This window comes from Poecilia formosa, unplaced genomic scaffold (genome assembly GCF_000485575.1).
Source record: "Poecilia formosa unplaced genomic scaffold, Poecilia_formosa-5.1.2 Scaffold17, whole genome shotgun sequence".
Lineage (NCBI taxonomy): Eukaryota > Metazoa > Chordata > Actinopteri > Cyprinodontiformes > Poeciliidae > Poecilia > Poecilia formosa.
In genome coordinates this window covers 2,680,144-2,695,427 of record NW_006799956.1, presented here as the reverse complement: position 1 = coordinate 2,695,427, position 15,284 = coordinate 2,680,144, and the positions used below count along the sequence as shown (strand labels likewise).

The window sequence follows — 15,284 nt, the reverse complement described above, 5'->3', positions numbered from 1 at the left end:
TTGGAGAAATGTCCCGTTTATTGTACACAGTCATGTACATCCCTTTTCACACGGCTGGCTGAAGGCGACATGGAATGTTAAAAGATTTGGGGAAGTTTTTTTTATTTGCATAAAATTTTGCAAGAACTTCATTGCTGGAAATGGTGAAAAAACCCCAAAAAGAAATCTGGGTTTTTCATTTGTACTATCAGTTTCTGCCTTTCTTTTCCTTAAGAACATAATCACTGTACATCAATGCGGCATCTTCGGAAGAATGAAACAAACCAAACCCAAGAGCAACACTGCAACTTTCTCTTTTATTTTTGTAGTTGACAGGCAACTGCAGCCAGCCTGAAGGTGAATGGAGGCGGAGGGGTTTAAGTGTCATTAGCTCATATGAAAAGCACACAATGATGCATGTTAAGTCTGGAGTCGTCCGGCCTTCTCTGCGGGGAGGGGAGCTGCTTCGCGTCGTCGTAAATGGAGTTCAATGTCCAAGCACTTGTGAAGCACCCCGGGATAAGAATCCAGATTCAAGATTTCTTCATTATTATAAAAACAGGGAGTGTGAGAGTAAGTCCGGTCAGGACTCTCCGTTCTGGACTTTGGAGATGGGCGGCTGCATAAAGTCTTTAAAGGGCCCCAGGGCCTCCTTCAGGGCTGCGCTCACCTCGGACGAGGAGCAGGTGATGCACTCTACTAACGCGGGGTACAGAGCGATCACCTGAGCCCACGTGTTGCCATCCACTGCATGAAGGGAAAAAGAAGAAAGATTAATAGGCAGAAAGGGGAAGGATGTCTTCAGGCACGGTGAGGAAAATACCGTTTTCTGGCAGAGTCTTTTTAAGCGAGTCCATCAAAGTGCTTATAGCTTTCAAAACGAAGATAATCTCCGTCACTTGCTGCCTGAAAATCATAAGAAGCAAAAAAAAAAAAACACGAGTAAGACAGCAAAGTAAATTTATGGTATTCTTTTGTTGATGCCGTTTTCATGTGAGTGTGGAAAAAGTTACTGCTGGTCTAGTTGATAAATCCGAATAAAATACCCCGAAGTTTGTGATTGGCTGAATGTTTTTTTAAAAAAATGGGTGCATCTCCATTAAGCAAATTTATTTCTGTACTTCCAATTTGCACAACTTTATGGTCGATGGAAACGTGGCGGCTGCGACAAAGCGTACGGACATACCTCGGTAACGGACAGCGTCCGCTCAACCGCTCGTCCTCCACGTAGCGTCGGAGGACGTCCTGGGCCCTCTTGAGGAGCACGGAGAGCGCCATGCGAGAGATGTAGCCCTCCTGAGGGGTGGACACCTTGTTGCTGAAGGAAAACTGGAGCAGCGTCTCGAAGCACACCTTCGAAAACTCTTCCCGCATCCGCACGTCTATCTCAGCCTCTGAGGAAAGAAAAACCACATTGGTATCTATAGAGTTAAACTGACCGCTATCCTTTTGCGACACTTCAGCGGTCGCTGCTGCCACTTTCATTCGACTCTAGTTTGTTTGTCTGGAAAGTCGGGTTTGTTTGGGGAGGTGTGAACGCGCGATCGAACTCTGATGGAGGCTAAAAAAAGCAAACGCTAGTCCACCTAAAAAGCTAGGTCTTGGTTTGATTCAAGTGAACTTTGGTGTGGTTCGAATGCATATCTGAACACCTAGCGGACCGGAGACCGCTCCAAAAGCAGGATGTGGACTATAGTGCAAGGCATTCTGGGTAAATACAACCAATCCAATGCACAAGTTTAGTGCTAGTGGGAGAAATGCCTCGTGGTCTTTTACCAAAGACAAAAGAGAAATGCTACACCAGCTAAAATCCGACACCACTCCATTTTTCTTTGTGTCGTTTCCTTCAGTACCTCTTGATGCCTCAGGTTTTTGAAAGTGCTTGGTTCATTTTACACAGTGCAGCATGAAAGCGAATCGCAGCTGAAAATGTAATAAATGTTGCACTTTTGGTCCCCAAACGAACCGAGTCTATCGGACTACCAGGTGTGAAGACAGCCTTAATTTTACCTGTGAACGAGGGAGCTTGGGAGTGAATGGAGCCCTTGTTGAGCATAGCCATGATCTGACCAACAAAGTCTTTGGGGATGAAATTGGCAAATGGTAAAATCTCTGTGCTGATCAACTGGACCACCTGAACGGAAGGAGACCATTATGATGTAAGGGAAAAGAAAAGAAGCGAAAACGTTTCTGAGATAAGTCACTGGACGCTCGAACAGATAAAATACCTCAACATCGATCGATTCGTTCTGCTGAAACTCCTGAATGGACAGATTATCAGGGGGAGAGCTGAAGAAAAAAAAAAAAAACTGTTAGCGCACCACGAGAGCATTCTGAAACCGTCCGTACGCGTCAACGAGGTTTGAGGGGAAAACATACCTTTTGGTGAAAAGAAAGTCTTCAAAGGCGTTGGCCAACTCCGGCCACATGGTGTCGAACTTCCCAGACGAGGCATGTTGGCGAGCAACAGGCAACCCGATGGACAGCACCTTGAGCAGAGACGACACGGCGAGCTTCCAGGTGCTCTCCGACGGACAGGCGTACTTCAAACCCAGCGGCATTCTTAAAGTCTTGAAAAAGAGAAAAGAAAAAACAACAATGCAATTTTAATCTTATGAACATTGTTTGAAGAACGATTATAAGAAAATGTATAAAACTTAGAGCAGCTCTGCTGCGTTTGTTCTGATGTTTGTCTTTTTTTTGTTGCTCTTTATGGTTTTTGGATGCTGTGCAACTGGCAGGATTTTTGCTCTTATGTTTTTACTTGCAGATAGTTGATTATGATGCGTAACTGTGGCAACAAGGTATTTTTTATTTTATTTTTTTTTTACAACTGGGAGCAACTGATTAGCATCTCAAAAGCATGTAGGATGTGAAAACAAGGACCGTTTATCTAATTATTTATTTACTCATCCATGTCTAGTTTCACATGCAACATATTTTTTCAAAATGAACATAGAGGACAAGAAAGAAAAAAAAAAGAAAAACGGACTTAGTGACTTCATTAAATCACCCTACTGTAAGGAAATGATGGACAGACTGGCAACGGATGAAACTGCCTGTGGAAAAACTATTTTATGCACAAATGACTTTTAGGGTTCTTAAAAGACATTAGTGATTTTATTTTTAAGTAAAGGACAATGGAGCTACCAACTTTTCATTGTCTTAGCAAAGTGTAGCTAGACTGTTTCCTTATTTTGATTTTAAAAAAAAAAACATGTTGAAAATAATTTTTAAGTGTCATTTAGTTTTTCTTTCCTTTTTTCCCCTTTTCATTAAAATTAGATTCGATTAAGGCAGAAAAATGTTTCCTGAGACATTGGAGAACTAGTTTATTGGAGAACTAGTTTATTTCTTTGGTTTGCAGCAGGTCAGCAGCGAGTTCTGAAGAGAAAAATTGATTTTAATCTTTGCAAATCAGAACCGAGAAAACAACGAGCCACTTTTCAAATGTTGGATGCTTCAACATTAAAGTCCAGATTCTGCCTGCAGACGTTGTGTTGAACGTGTTGGTTGATAACAAATCAGTTCTTTTTGAAACTTTATGTCTGCACAAACTGGCAAGTTACTGTAATCCCACAGAAATGACAAACGTAAAACTAGAAAGAATCACGAGCAAAGACGACTTAACGGCATCAGATCTGGTACAAAACTAAACGTCCTCCTTACTGAAAATATTCTGCATAATAATCTTAAAAGAAATGTACTCTGAGGCTAAATAGTAGCATTTATCATAGGCAAACATGATGAAAACGGCTTTGTTATTGTTCCTGTCAGAAGTCAGAACTTGTAAAACTCTCCATGGATTTTATGAATGAATTTCTTTGACTATGCTTCTTAAAATTCACATTTTAGCTCATATTTACTCAGCATAAATACCTTGATGATATTCTGCAGAACCTTCTCGTTGATGACAGCTTTGTGGCACGCCGTTTTATGGTAAAGGTCCACCACCACCTCCAAGGACCGCTCAGCAAAGGGCACGTAGTTTAAGGCAACCCACTCTGCCTGTGGAGGCAAACCCCCCCCCCCAAAGAAACATTTTACATTAACCTGAAAATCTAAAAATCAGAAAGAAAAGATTCCCTCTTCAAAATCTGGCAACACTGAAAGCGTGATTTAAAGGCACACTTTAAAGCAGGAAGGAAGAAACTTTACCGCTGCTATAAGTTTTGCCCCATGATGTTAGAGTCAAACCATCAAAGTGTGCCTTTAAGAAACAAAGAGAGCCACACTCGTGTAAAAAATAAATAAATTAATAAATAAATAAAAGGATCACCAAAAATCACAAAGTCAACTGAAAAATGAACTCCACACGGACGGTGCACACAGAGGCGCAACGACCAGTTAGTGGCAGGCAGAGAGGGGTGGAAGGGTGGAGGAGGAGGGATGGAGTGAGTGTGAGACGCAGATGAGACACGAGAGAAAACACCGAGCGGACCGATTCCTCGTCTGCCGCAGAGGGGAGCTCATCACCGATCAGCTTAGTGCCACTATAGATGAGGGAGGGGGCGGGGTGGAGGAAGGTGGAGGGGGCGGGGCTTGAGGCAGATAGCGAAACTCACCGGTGCAAACAGCTGGATCTAAAATTGGTTATCCGCGGTGAGCGGGTCCGAGAAACAGAATGAGAAAAAGACTGAGATTAACCGGCTGCTTTGAAGCAGAGGAGCTGACTTTGCAGAAAATTAACTATTATGATTTTTTTTATTTTATATATTTTTTTTTTCAGTGGGGGTAGAATAAGTCAGGGATAACTGAGCCAATCAGACGTGAGGAATTAACGTCCACTGTCTTTTCGAAACTTTGCTGCTTTACAACCAAAACCGTCCAAGTTTTTTAGTTGGAATTTTATGTAAGAGAGCAAAAATATTTCAGTCTAGACTTTTTGTTTGAAACCCTTAATTTATGTCTAAGGGTCAAAATAAATAACATCAAGCGCCAGGCATGACGCAACCCTTCAAGGGTAAGCTAGTATGGACGACCTCACTGTGCATAAGTTTTCCCTTCTCTTCAGATGTAACCACAACTGTCAAAAGTGTAAACATAAAAAAAAATAAAATAAAAAAAATCCTTCAGTTTGCTTACACATCGATGCTGGAGTAAGCAACGTTTGATACTTTACACACAAATGGAATCAAAAGTAAAATCTGTGGCACCAGCAGAGCATTCTGGGATTTGTAGTATTAGCAACACTTCTGCCATCTGGTGGCTGGCTGGTAGAATCTCTTATTAAACCAGTGGGCCAAATATATTTAAACAACAGGCCAAATTTGGCCCATGTGCCTCAGTTTGACACCTATAATCTAAACCATTCATTGCAGCTCTGCCTGCTTGTTTGTTTGTTTTGTGTGTAAAAATGTGAAAAACACATCATGCACTGATGTGTTACTTAATCACACAGAATCTATGAAGGATTTGATCTTAGTAGGACAAAATATCGAAAAGATAACAGTGACGTGAATACTTTTGCAGAACATAAGGTTGTGTGTAGAGTTAGATATCTGAACATCTCTCATCAACATCTTGGTTAGAATTTAGAAACTGGCAGTCGCCCAGGGCCCCAGGTTTTGGGGCGGCCCACAAGAAAAAGCAATTTATTTTTGGGGTATTATGCATGTAATTAAACTCTCTGGCTCCTTTCACATGTGGTGTTTTTTTTTTCTTCAATATTGTTGGATTTTCAAAATTTTAACACCACTCAAATATATAAAAAATGATGACATCATAGCATATCTTTCATGAAGCCATCTGCCATATGTTTCAAATCAACCATCCATCAATTCATACATCCTAATGTGTAGCTTTGCATGAGTAAAAGATTGTATTTATTTTTTGGCGGGGGGACTGGGCACCAAAACTGGCTCCAACCCGGAGGCCCTTATTTTTCTGAACCCGGTCGTGAATCCGGTGGATAACACACAGCACATTATTTTCTGCGAGCATTTTTCTCGACATTTTGTTTGGGTTTTAAATCTCAGCGGTTGGCATCATTCTGTGCAGATAACGCGTGGCGTCTCTCAGGTCTGAGAACTTGTTGACTGAAGAAATTGTCGTTTCCCAGCGTGCAAACAAAGATGCTGTAGTTAGATGTTTTGTAACTACTGCAATCTCTCTCACAATAATTCAAAGACTAAAGAAAAGTGACAACACAAGCTAAACTATGTGCATGTTGGGAGCCAAATCTATGCAGGAGGGAGGAATTTTCAGAAAGAAATAGCTTGCAGCTTCTAAAACAACTCCATAAGCATGTGAGGAATAGTTTGATTGGATAGGAGGTTGGATTATATTCAGCCTCCTTTGATGTAACAAACAAACAAAACATCCAGAACACCTGCGTGGAGGTGGCATGGTGAGTCGGAGGTCGTACCTGGTTGTACTTAGCGTTGGCCACGTGTTTGGTTTCCACCCGGCCGTACTGAGGAGGCTTACAGGAAAACTCCACGAAAAGCAGCAGCTGCTCAAAGATGGCCGGGTACATGACCTGCAGGTTCTCAGGGCCCACACAGATGGCCTGCAGCGGGGAGGGAGGAGAGGAACAAACACCGCTGACATTCACCGCAGGACTGCATATTCGATGATGCAAACAAACAATCTTCCCCCGAAGCAGCTCTGAAAATCTGTCCTGCTGAAACCATTTATATCATTACTTTTTTGACTCAGAGAGCTTTTAACCATTGTTTTTTTAATCCTTGACATATGAGGTAAAATAAATCATATAATAACCCATAATTAGGGCTGCACAATTTGGAGTGTTGCAGTAACAATGGCCTGCTTGGATTCAATTAGGGATGCACTGATGGGAACATTTTGAGCGAATATCACTCTCTAACACTAACATTGCTGTTATAGATGATTACTGATATTTACAATGATCAATAATTGCATAGCCAACTTGAAACAAAACAAAACAAAAAAAAACACAACTACACAGCTTATATTGCCCCTCTAATTTAGTTAAACACTCCCAAAATCATTGAATCGCTGACTGGATGTCCAAACAAAAACAACATGGCTGACTCCAGTGGCGACCACAATTGGGGGGTCAGGGGGGGCCATGGCTCCCTCATAAAAAATAGTAGCCATACTGAGTTATCTTTTTCCATGCAGACATAAATGTACAACAAAATAAATAAGCAAAATTATACATTTTATTTACAAATTCTGCATGCTCTGAGTATTTTTGGTGTTTTTGATATACTTTGAATTCCCTACACGTCCAAACCAGATGTACATGTTTAGTAGAGGGTGGGCATTTATTGTGTCATTTATCATTTATCGTGAAAAATTTCTTATAAGAATTTTGATTTATCATTATAAATTTCAGTTCCTGATGGTAGATAAAAAAAATTTAAAAATTGACCATAAAATCGGAAATGTTATTTTTACCATTTTCTCCACCGTTTGTTCCACAAAAGCATCAAAATCATGATTTAATGCACTTGTTGTGTGCAGTATTTACAAATCAGACTTTTTAAAGTAAATGCCTCTGTAAATCGGAATAATTTTCAGGAGTTGTACTTGTGTTTGTGGTGCTATGAATGCTGTGTCTGCAGTCACAACCATCCAGTTCTCTACAAAATGCGTAATAAGTAGTTTGTTTGTTTTTTAATCACAATCTCTGGTGTTTTCACAATAGCACCATAAAACATTGTGATAAAATTAGAAATCCATATTCCCCACCACTGACGTTTAGCTGTGGAGATGCAAAGCATCGTGGGGACATTTTCATGAAAGAACAGAAAAGATTCAAATTTCCCACAATTAACCCCTTCATCACGATATTCCGCAGCGCCCCAGCTGCGCGCCGCCCTACCTTCTGCAACACATCCAGAGCGGTGAGCACAGCTTCCTGCAGGCTAGTGAGCGTGGCTTCTGTGTAGGAAGGCAGGATGAAGGGCGAGGCGTCGCTGCTTATAGGCACAGACACGGCGCCGTGGAGGATCACTCCCAGCTTCTTCAGGTCGTCCATGCTGAAGTTCGCTTTGATGTGCTGGTAGAGCGCCGGGAAAATCTGGATCAGTGCCGTGAGGAAGGGCTGGCTCGGGATGAAGGCCAGCTTCTCGGCCGGGCCGCTGGGGGGCCTGGTGCTCTCCGTTCCCGCTCGGTACCACGTGTTCCACGCGGACCACCACAGCGTCGAGTCCTCCAGCGCGGACTCCTCCCCCGGCGGCGGCGCCTGCAGCTCTGCGCCGTTGTACCTCGTCAGCCTCTCGACCAGCGAGTCTGAGCGCACCAGGGGTCTGCCGGGGCCAGAGGCGGAGAGCGGGTCGATCAGGACGGGGGGCACGCCCATGGCGGCGAGAGCGTCCCCGGCTTTGTCCGAGTCTTTGACCGGCGTGACGATCTGCAGGATTTCTTGGAAGCTCTTGAGAGCGGCTAGCGAGACCTCGTTGTTTTTACTGAGGGCGGCCGACTGGATGTGGTTCAACAGAACCTCCCAGGCCTCAAAGAAATCCCCTGCGGAAACATGGCGAGACGGTCAGAACCAACAAGAAGTGGCTGTGATTACTAGGGGTGTCCCGATCCGACATCAGCCATAAGAAAAGTTACATCGTCCTGCATCTAAAATCTAAAAGCATTTAGTCCGCCCCAGCATTTCTATCCAGACCCATTGGTTAACAATAAATAGGTCACTTATTCTAAAACTATTGTTCTCCGTTTAAGTAACATCACTAGATTTCTAATGTTCCACACTACAAAATAAGTAACAGAAAATATCTGATTTGTGTTGATATCGTATCAGGTCAATATCGGTATCGGTCGATACGCAAAGCTTCAATATCGGTATCGGTCGATACGCAAAGCTTCAATATCGGTATCGTATCAGAAGTGACACCCCTGAAGATGATCAACACTTTCATATGAAGCTTTTGCGAAACGAGTAGCGTCTGTTGCAGGCTCACCTAGTTGCTGGAGGAGATACCGCCTCGTGTTGAAAATGCGAGCCACACCGGCCAGCGTCAGCACCCAGGTCTCTGCCCACTGCTTTTCGGCAGTGTCACGAGAGTGGTGGATGAGGATGTTCCCGCCCCCAGACTCGATCTTCTCCTTGTCCGCTGTGGTGGAGGACGTCCTCACACAGTCCAGTAGCTGGAACAAAACCTAAAATACCAAAGAAAGATGCCAAAGAGGAGGCAATTAAAGGAAAAACTCTGTTTGCTTCAAATTCAAGGTCAAATACTTCTTCAAGGTATAAATGAACTAAGAGAATATCAATGCTCTTAAATTTGATCTAATTGTTTCAGCATAGATAAATTAAATTTATGAGGCTTTAGTAGCTCTTTCGTTTCGTGTCTACTGAGTTTTTAATAAGCGCCACAGAGACTGATTTGGTTCCTCGAGCTTCATGGGATGAGTTGTCCTGTTCTCTGTGCAGAGATGTTTGTTTTTTAATAAAAACAAAAACACACAAAGGCTTATAATACACTGGGGTAAACCCTGCGGCATGCTACCTTCCAGACCACGATGTGCCACGTCGGCTGCTGCAGCAGGGTCCCGTGGGCGGCGATGGTGGAGAACAACGTCTGGCCTGCGCTTTTGCGTACGGCGGGCCGCGGGTCGACGCACAGCTCACCCAGCTTGGCGTACAAACACAACCACAGGCAGTCGAAGGGAGGGGCAGGGTGGAACGGCCTGTTCAGCGTCTCGCCCTTCTCCAGCGCCTGCTTCTGCAGAGCCTCCTCCTCTCTCTCCAGCTCCTGGGTGATGGCCTCCCCTCTTTGGAAGAAGTAATCGGAAATGTTCCACTGTGGATGAACATGGAACGGAGGACAAAAAGGGGGATTTATCTCCTCGTCACGACACGAGTTAGCGCATCGTACACTGAACATGACTGTGGGAAATGACGAGTGAAAGTTCACCAGCAGGCCGATGGAAGTAAGGCTGATGTTGAGCTCCTGGTTCTGAAGGCCGAAGCTGCCGGCCACATCCACCACAATCTGGAGGCACGTGCAAGGCATTGTGGGGAGGAAGTCGGTCACCACCAACTGCAGGCACTGGAAGGCTGTTCGGATCAACGATTCGCTGAGAAAACAACAGGAATCAAAGGTCCGTGTCAGTAAAACGCCAGCAGCCGACCGCCGCCACGTCCGTTGTTCTTACCCTTGATCGTTGCGGATAGCGCCGATGACGCCCAACACGAGGGGCCAGGCGGGGCCGAGGCTGTCGCCCTGACTCTGCAGGATCTGAAGGACGCACTCCAGCTGTTTCTGCCGAATGTCGGCGTGTAACACGTTGGACAGCTCCTTCAGGGGGTTCAGCAGCAGCAGCTGCAGCCGCTTTGGGGAGAGGAAGAACATGACTAGGGCTGAAACGATTAACCGGATTAATCGCGATTAATTCATTATTCAAATAATCATTAACTAATTTAGCAATCGATTAATCTATAAATTGAATATAAAGACTCAAAAAGCCATTTGCTGGCAAAAACAACATATTAAGGGGAATACTTTATAGGTTATATGGGAAATCTGCAGAATGTGCCAAGTTTTCTTATCCGATTAATCGATTAATCGTTAAAACATTCTGTAGAATAATCAATTACTAAAATAATCGTTATTTGCAGCCCTGCACATGAAAATCGGTTCTTGATTTGCAAATCTGCAATTTAAAAGCTGGCAGGTGCAGTCATAGCAACGCCACAAAATTATTTCCCCCATGTCCCTCAGAAATAAGATATACAGGTATTAGAAGATGATGATGCAAATAATAACATTGAGGATTGGGCTCATTCAAAGTAATGAATACATTTGAACGGCCGGCCTGAGGAATGTGACAGAGGTTACAAGAATGATCAGAGGTTCCTGAACCCTGGAAAGCTAAACTAATAACCAAACTAATGAAAATAACAGATTAAAAACATAAAAATCTTTGTTGTCTTTTCAATAACTGTGCAGCAAAAAGTTTTTCAATTGAAAATCTTGCTTATTTTTGTCAAAATATCGTTAATTACATTAAGGAGTGTTGACATATTAAGTTTACAGAATAAATCTCCACAAATTACGAAAAATCCACAAAAATGGGCATAAACGTCTTACAGAATCAGCCTAAAATATAAATGCAATGTATATCTATGACGGTGAAATGCACCCATGCACATCGACTACTAATATTGATATGTTTTTCTCCGAGTTTTGCAGATCTATTCTTTTGCACAGTTGTTGTGTCCGGCCTTAATGGTGTCGCCTGTATCTGCTTCAGCGAGGTAAAGGTCACCAAGTCTCACAGCACAAGATGACGGTGACATATCTTATCTCGTTTTCTTGCAGTTGGCAGACGCGTGCTCGTCATGGTTACTACGTGACAGCGGAGACTTTCTAAATGTCAGCATCACAAACAGCCAATTTGAAGGACAAATGCAGAAAAAAAGTGCATTAGGAAAGTCTAGGAAAATTGTTTTTTTAAATTATTTTTTATATTTCTCCATAAAGTTTGACATTATTTAGCGCAAAAACAAGAAAAGAAGAAAAAAAGAGCGTCTTTTGAGTACGTGATCAAGCCTACCTGATTTTGGGCGAGGGGAGGGTTGTGTTTATAGGAGAGCCCGGCTTTGATTAGCGCCGTCAGGGCCTCGGCCCCCCACTCCCTCATTCTGGAGTTTGGGTGCTGGCAGACCTACAAGAGACACGAAAACATCAGACGCATAAAAGATCAACCTGCAGCTGTAGATTAGGTTGTTATAGACGAGGCAATGTTGGGAGTGTGGATACACATGGAGAGGCCTGGATGAGTAGCAGAACAAATACACAGCTGGATCTACCTCTGTAATTGTAAACAGGTAGACATTTTAGCAATGAAATGACAAATTCAGAATCCAGATGATCCATGTGTATCATTTTGTGTCCACATAAAGCTCAACATTTTAATCACAATCTGCATTTGGAAAATAATAATAATTATAAAAAAACGTGGTAAAAGTATGAATCGTAGCATAGTTTCTTTAAACTATGAAGGAATTTGAATAAGCGCGCAGGGAAAGATTTCAGATAGGCAGACTTTGAAGGTGCACATTTAGATTCTTGCTGTGTGATGAATCAGATTAACACGGCAAACAAACTGCGGACACATTCTGACATTCAGCGCCGTCTCGGATCCAACAAGTTTATGTTGGACAGCGAGAGAGAGAGGAAGAGAGAGACATGAGGGGGAAAAATAAACGAGAAAAAGAAGTGGTTCAAAAAAATAATAGCTTACCTTCTGCAAAACAAACGTGTGCAAAAGAGGGGGAGATAAGGAAGATGTAAAGAAACCTTTCAACACTCTGAGACAGATGTCCAAATGTAGAAATGTTACTCAACACTTCTGACATATTTTGTCACGGTACAACTATAAACTTTAATGCAGATTATTGATATGTGTATGTTAACTGTGCTTTCTTCAAAAATGAAAACAAAAAACTATTTTAAAACCATATATCACCTTTGTTCCACTTCACAGGTAACTCTACTTTGTCTTTAACATAAAATCTCAACAGAGGTCATTAAAGATCATGGTTTTACCGGGACACACTGTGGAAAAATTCAACGAGTATGAAAACTTTTTCACTTTTTATTGACACTCCCTGCATTATTTCACAGGGCAAAACATAAAGGCTATTATGGGTTTACATTAGGTTTGAAAATATTTGAAAAAATGTAAAGATTTATTGACATGCAAGTAGGGATCTGAAAATTTGGGCAAATACCGACATCCGATATTAATGTAGATTAATATCCAATATTTTATATATCATGTATATTTAAATTACATTTCAATAAAAAATAAAATAAAATAAAATAAAAACACCACACTGCTGACATTGCTAAAAAGTCAATAATTCTGCCTCATTATCACACAGCCACAGAAAAACAACCCCAAAATTACCTCAAACACTTACACTGATGTGAAAAAGAAGGCAGAAACAACGGTTATCAATATCTGCCCAGGTACAAAAAAATGACTAAAATCGGCCGATAACGATGTTGGCGCTGATATACATCAGCAAAATGTATACAAGTCCTAGCAGCCTTCCAGTCTGTCAATGTAAACAGGGCATTTTAAGTAAACAGTAATTGAGCTTTCTGCAGAATCACTTTCTAATATCTGTTTGTGCAAACATACCATAAGATGGTGTTTCATTTGGCATATTTGTGGGGGGAATAATGAAATGTTTCCAACTGTTTCCCACTAAGCGTCTCGGCCTATTTTTAGCCGTCATTAGTGGGCGGGCTTAACGCAGGTAAAGGTTACCTCTAACAGGTGTCCTGTCAGGGGTCTCCACAGGATCTCGATGCGGTCCATGTTGACGAGGCCAGTCTCCAGCAGCTTAGCGACGGCGAACAGAGACGGCTCCTGAACAACGGCCAGAAAACAAGACGTATGAAAGTATTGGAAGTAGCGTGAAACGACATGTGAGGCAATGCAGATGTAAGATTGGATTTTAACCAGTGGAAACTCAAAAAGAGAAAATATTGGTGAGTTTGAAAACTTTTCTTACCTTATTATTTCCATAAGCCATTTCCATGGCCTCCAGAGAGAGGGAACAGAGCGCATTGATTAAGTGATGCAAAGACACGTCATCCAGGTACCTAATAAAAAAAATACATATTTTAAAATTGTTTTACTTTAATAGTAAAAGGTAAACTGTAACTATAAATGTGAGTAGGGGTGAACATTTATCGTATTGTTTATCATTTATTGTGATAAATGAATTATGATAAGAATTTTGACTTATTGTTGTCACAATAAATTCCAATTAATTGTTTAAAATCCCCGAAAACTGTCTGAATTGTTAATTTTACTATTTTTTCCACACTGTTTGTTCAGTAAATGCCAATAAATTTTAAAATCTGACTAAAAACAGTTACAATATTCATCTAGCTGATATAAATCACATTTCTTTGTGTTACTGGTATCCTAAAGAAGCAAATGGGAACGTTTTTCAAGAGCAGTATTTGTGTTTGTGGGGCTAGAATTGCTGTGACACGCAGTCACAACCACACAGTTACCTAAAAATAAATAGTTCTTTTCGTCACTTTTATTGATATCACAATAGTACCACTAAATATTGTGCTAAACTTTAAGTCCATATCGCCTAAATGTGATGCTGATTAGCTGAAAACATATTAAACTTATACTAAAATCAATACTAAATTTGACACCATTGAAGATTGAAAAATTCTTACTGTGAGCTTTCAAAGAGTCGGGACAGGATGTTGGAGATGACGGGCAGATCCGTCATGACTGCTGTGGTCAGCACCTGTTCACATTCACAGTCAGTTAGCTCAACGTAAAAGGTGGCAGCAAAGATTACGACACCTGCAAACAAAACGTCCGGGGCCAGAACTTTATCCAGGAGCAAGGACAGTTTTCTGGGATGAACAGAGACGCATATTGACTATGAATTCCTTAACGATTTATTGCCAGATATGAATTTCCCCCATGATCTTTTTATCTTCTAGGCCACATTTCCAATTTTTCGGTCATTTCTGTTGACTGCTCCTGATGTTAGCACCTACGCCACACACAGCCGTCGCCCTAGACAAATTAGTAGAAGAGGAGAGAATAATTTTCCTATGTGAAAAAGACGGAAACAAAACTCACCGTACTCGGTCCCTCCACGGCTCGGCCTGGTTTCAGGGCTCCGCCCACCGCAGGCTTTAGTCCCAGGATCCAAACTAGATGCTGGGAGAGAAAGAAAAAGCTGTCAAAGTTGATCCGACGCCATCCATCACAGAGCAGATTCATGAAATAAAACAATGGAGATGTATGTCTCCATTCTTTTATTTGTACAAGTGTAAGGTATGTAAAGCCCTCAACTCCCTAATCAAATTACACGAGTGACTAGGTGTGTCGTACCTGGAGGGTCGCCAGCACCAGCTGCCACGACGTCCCCAGCACGGCGCCGTGGCAGTGAGCCAGGTTCAGCAGCGTCCTCATGCACTGGATGTTTTTGGCAGTCAGCTGAAATAAAAGCGAGATGATTATTTACACGGTGACACGCTTAGCGGACACCTAAAACTAAAACAATCTGAACGAATGACGGAGCATGTGGAGTGAAAACGGCACATGCTTCGTTTTCACCGCTACAGTTAGACTTGATAAAACATTTTGCTGGGTGATAAATTGCGATAAACGATAATATTGTTGTTTTGAGAACTTTTTTGAGTAAATTATTGATAAATGGGAAAAGTAATGCAAGTTCGCCCTCTCTCAAAGACGAATACATTTTCATTTTGTAAAGGTCACTTGGCACTGGGACTGGAAGACATTTTAAACACCCCAAAAAAAAACAACCAAAAACAAAAAAAAAACAAAAAAAAAACAAA

At 41.9% G+C, this 15,284-nt stretch overlaps 1 protein-coding gene across 1 annotated transcript in view; it reads right to left on the bottom strand.

The window, feature by feature from the left end:
• mon2 (MON2 homolog, regulator of endosome-to-Golgi trafficking) overlaps positions 1-15,284 on the bottom strand; it is a 39,641-nt gene continuing 24,357 nt past the window's right edge. The window contains 20 exon segments of the mRNA XM_007546759.2: positions 1-726; positions 803-885; positions 1,166-1,373; positions 1,990-2,113; positions 2,208-2,268; positions 2,359-2,549; positions 3,859-3,987; positions 4,545-4,562; positions 6,347-6,490; positions 7,793-8,436; positions 8,883-9,081; positions 9,432-9,725; positions 9,840-10,002; positions 10,081-10,256; positions 11,482-11,592; positions 13,207-13,308; positions 13,454-13,544; positions 14,142-14,215; positions 14,560-14,640; positions 14,815-14,919. Coding sequence (XP_007546821.1) covers positions 563-726; positions 803-885; positions 1,166-1,373; positions 1,990-2,113; positions 2,208-2,268; positions 2,359-2,549; positions 3,859-3,987; positions 4,545-4,562; positions 6,347-6,490; positions 7,793-8,436; positions 8,883-9,081; positions 9,432-9,725; positions 9,840-10,002; positions 10,081-10,256; positions 11,482-11,592; positions 13,207-13,308; positions 13,454-13,544; positions 14,142-14,215; positions 14,560-14,640; positions 14,815-14,919 — 3,162 coding nt within the window. The 3' untranslated portion in view covers positions 1-562.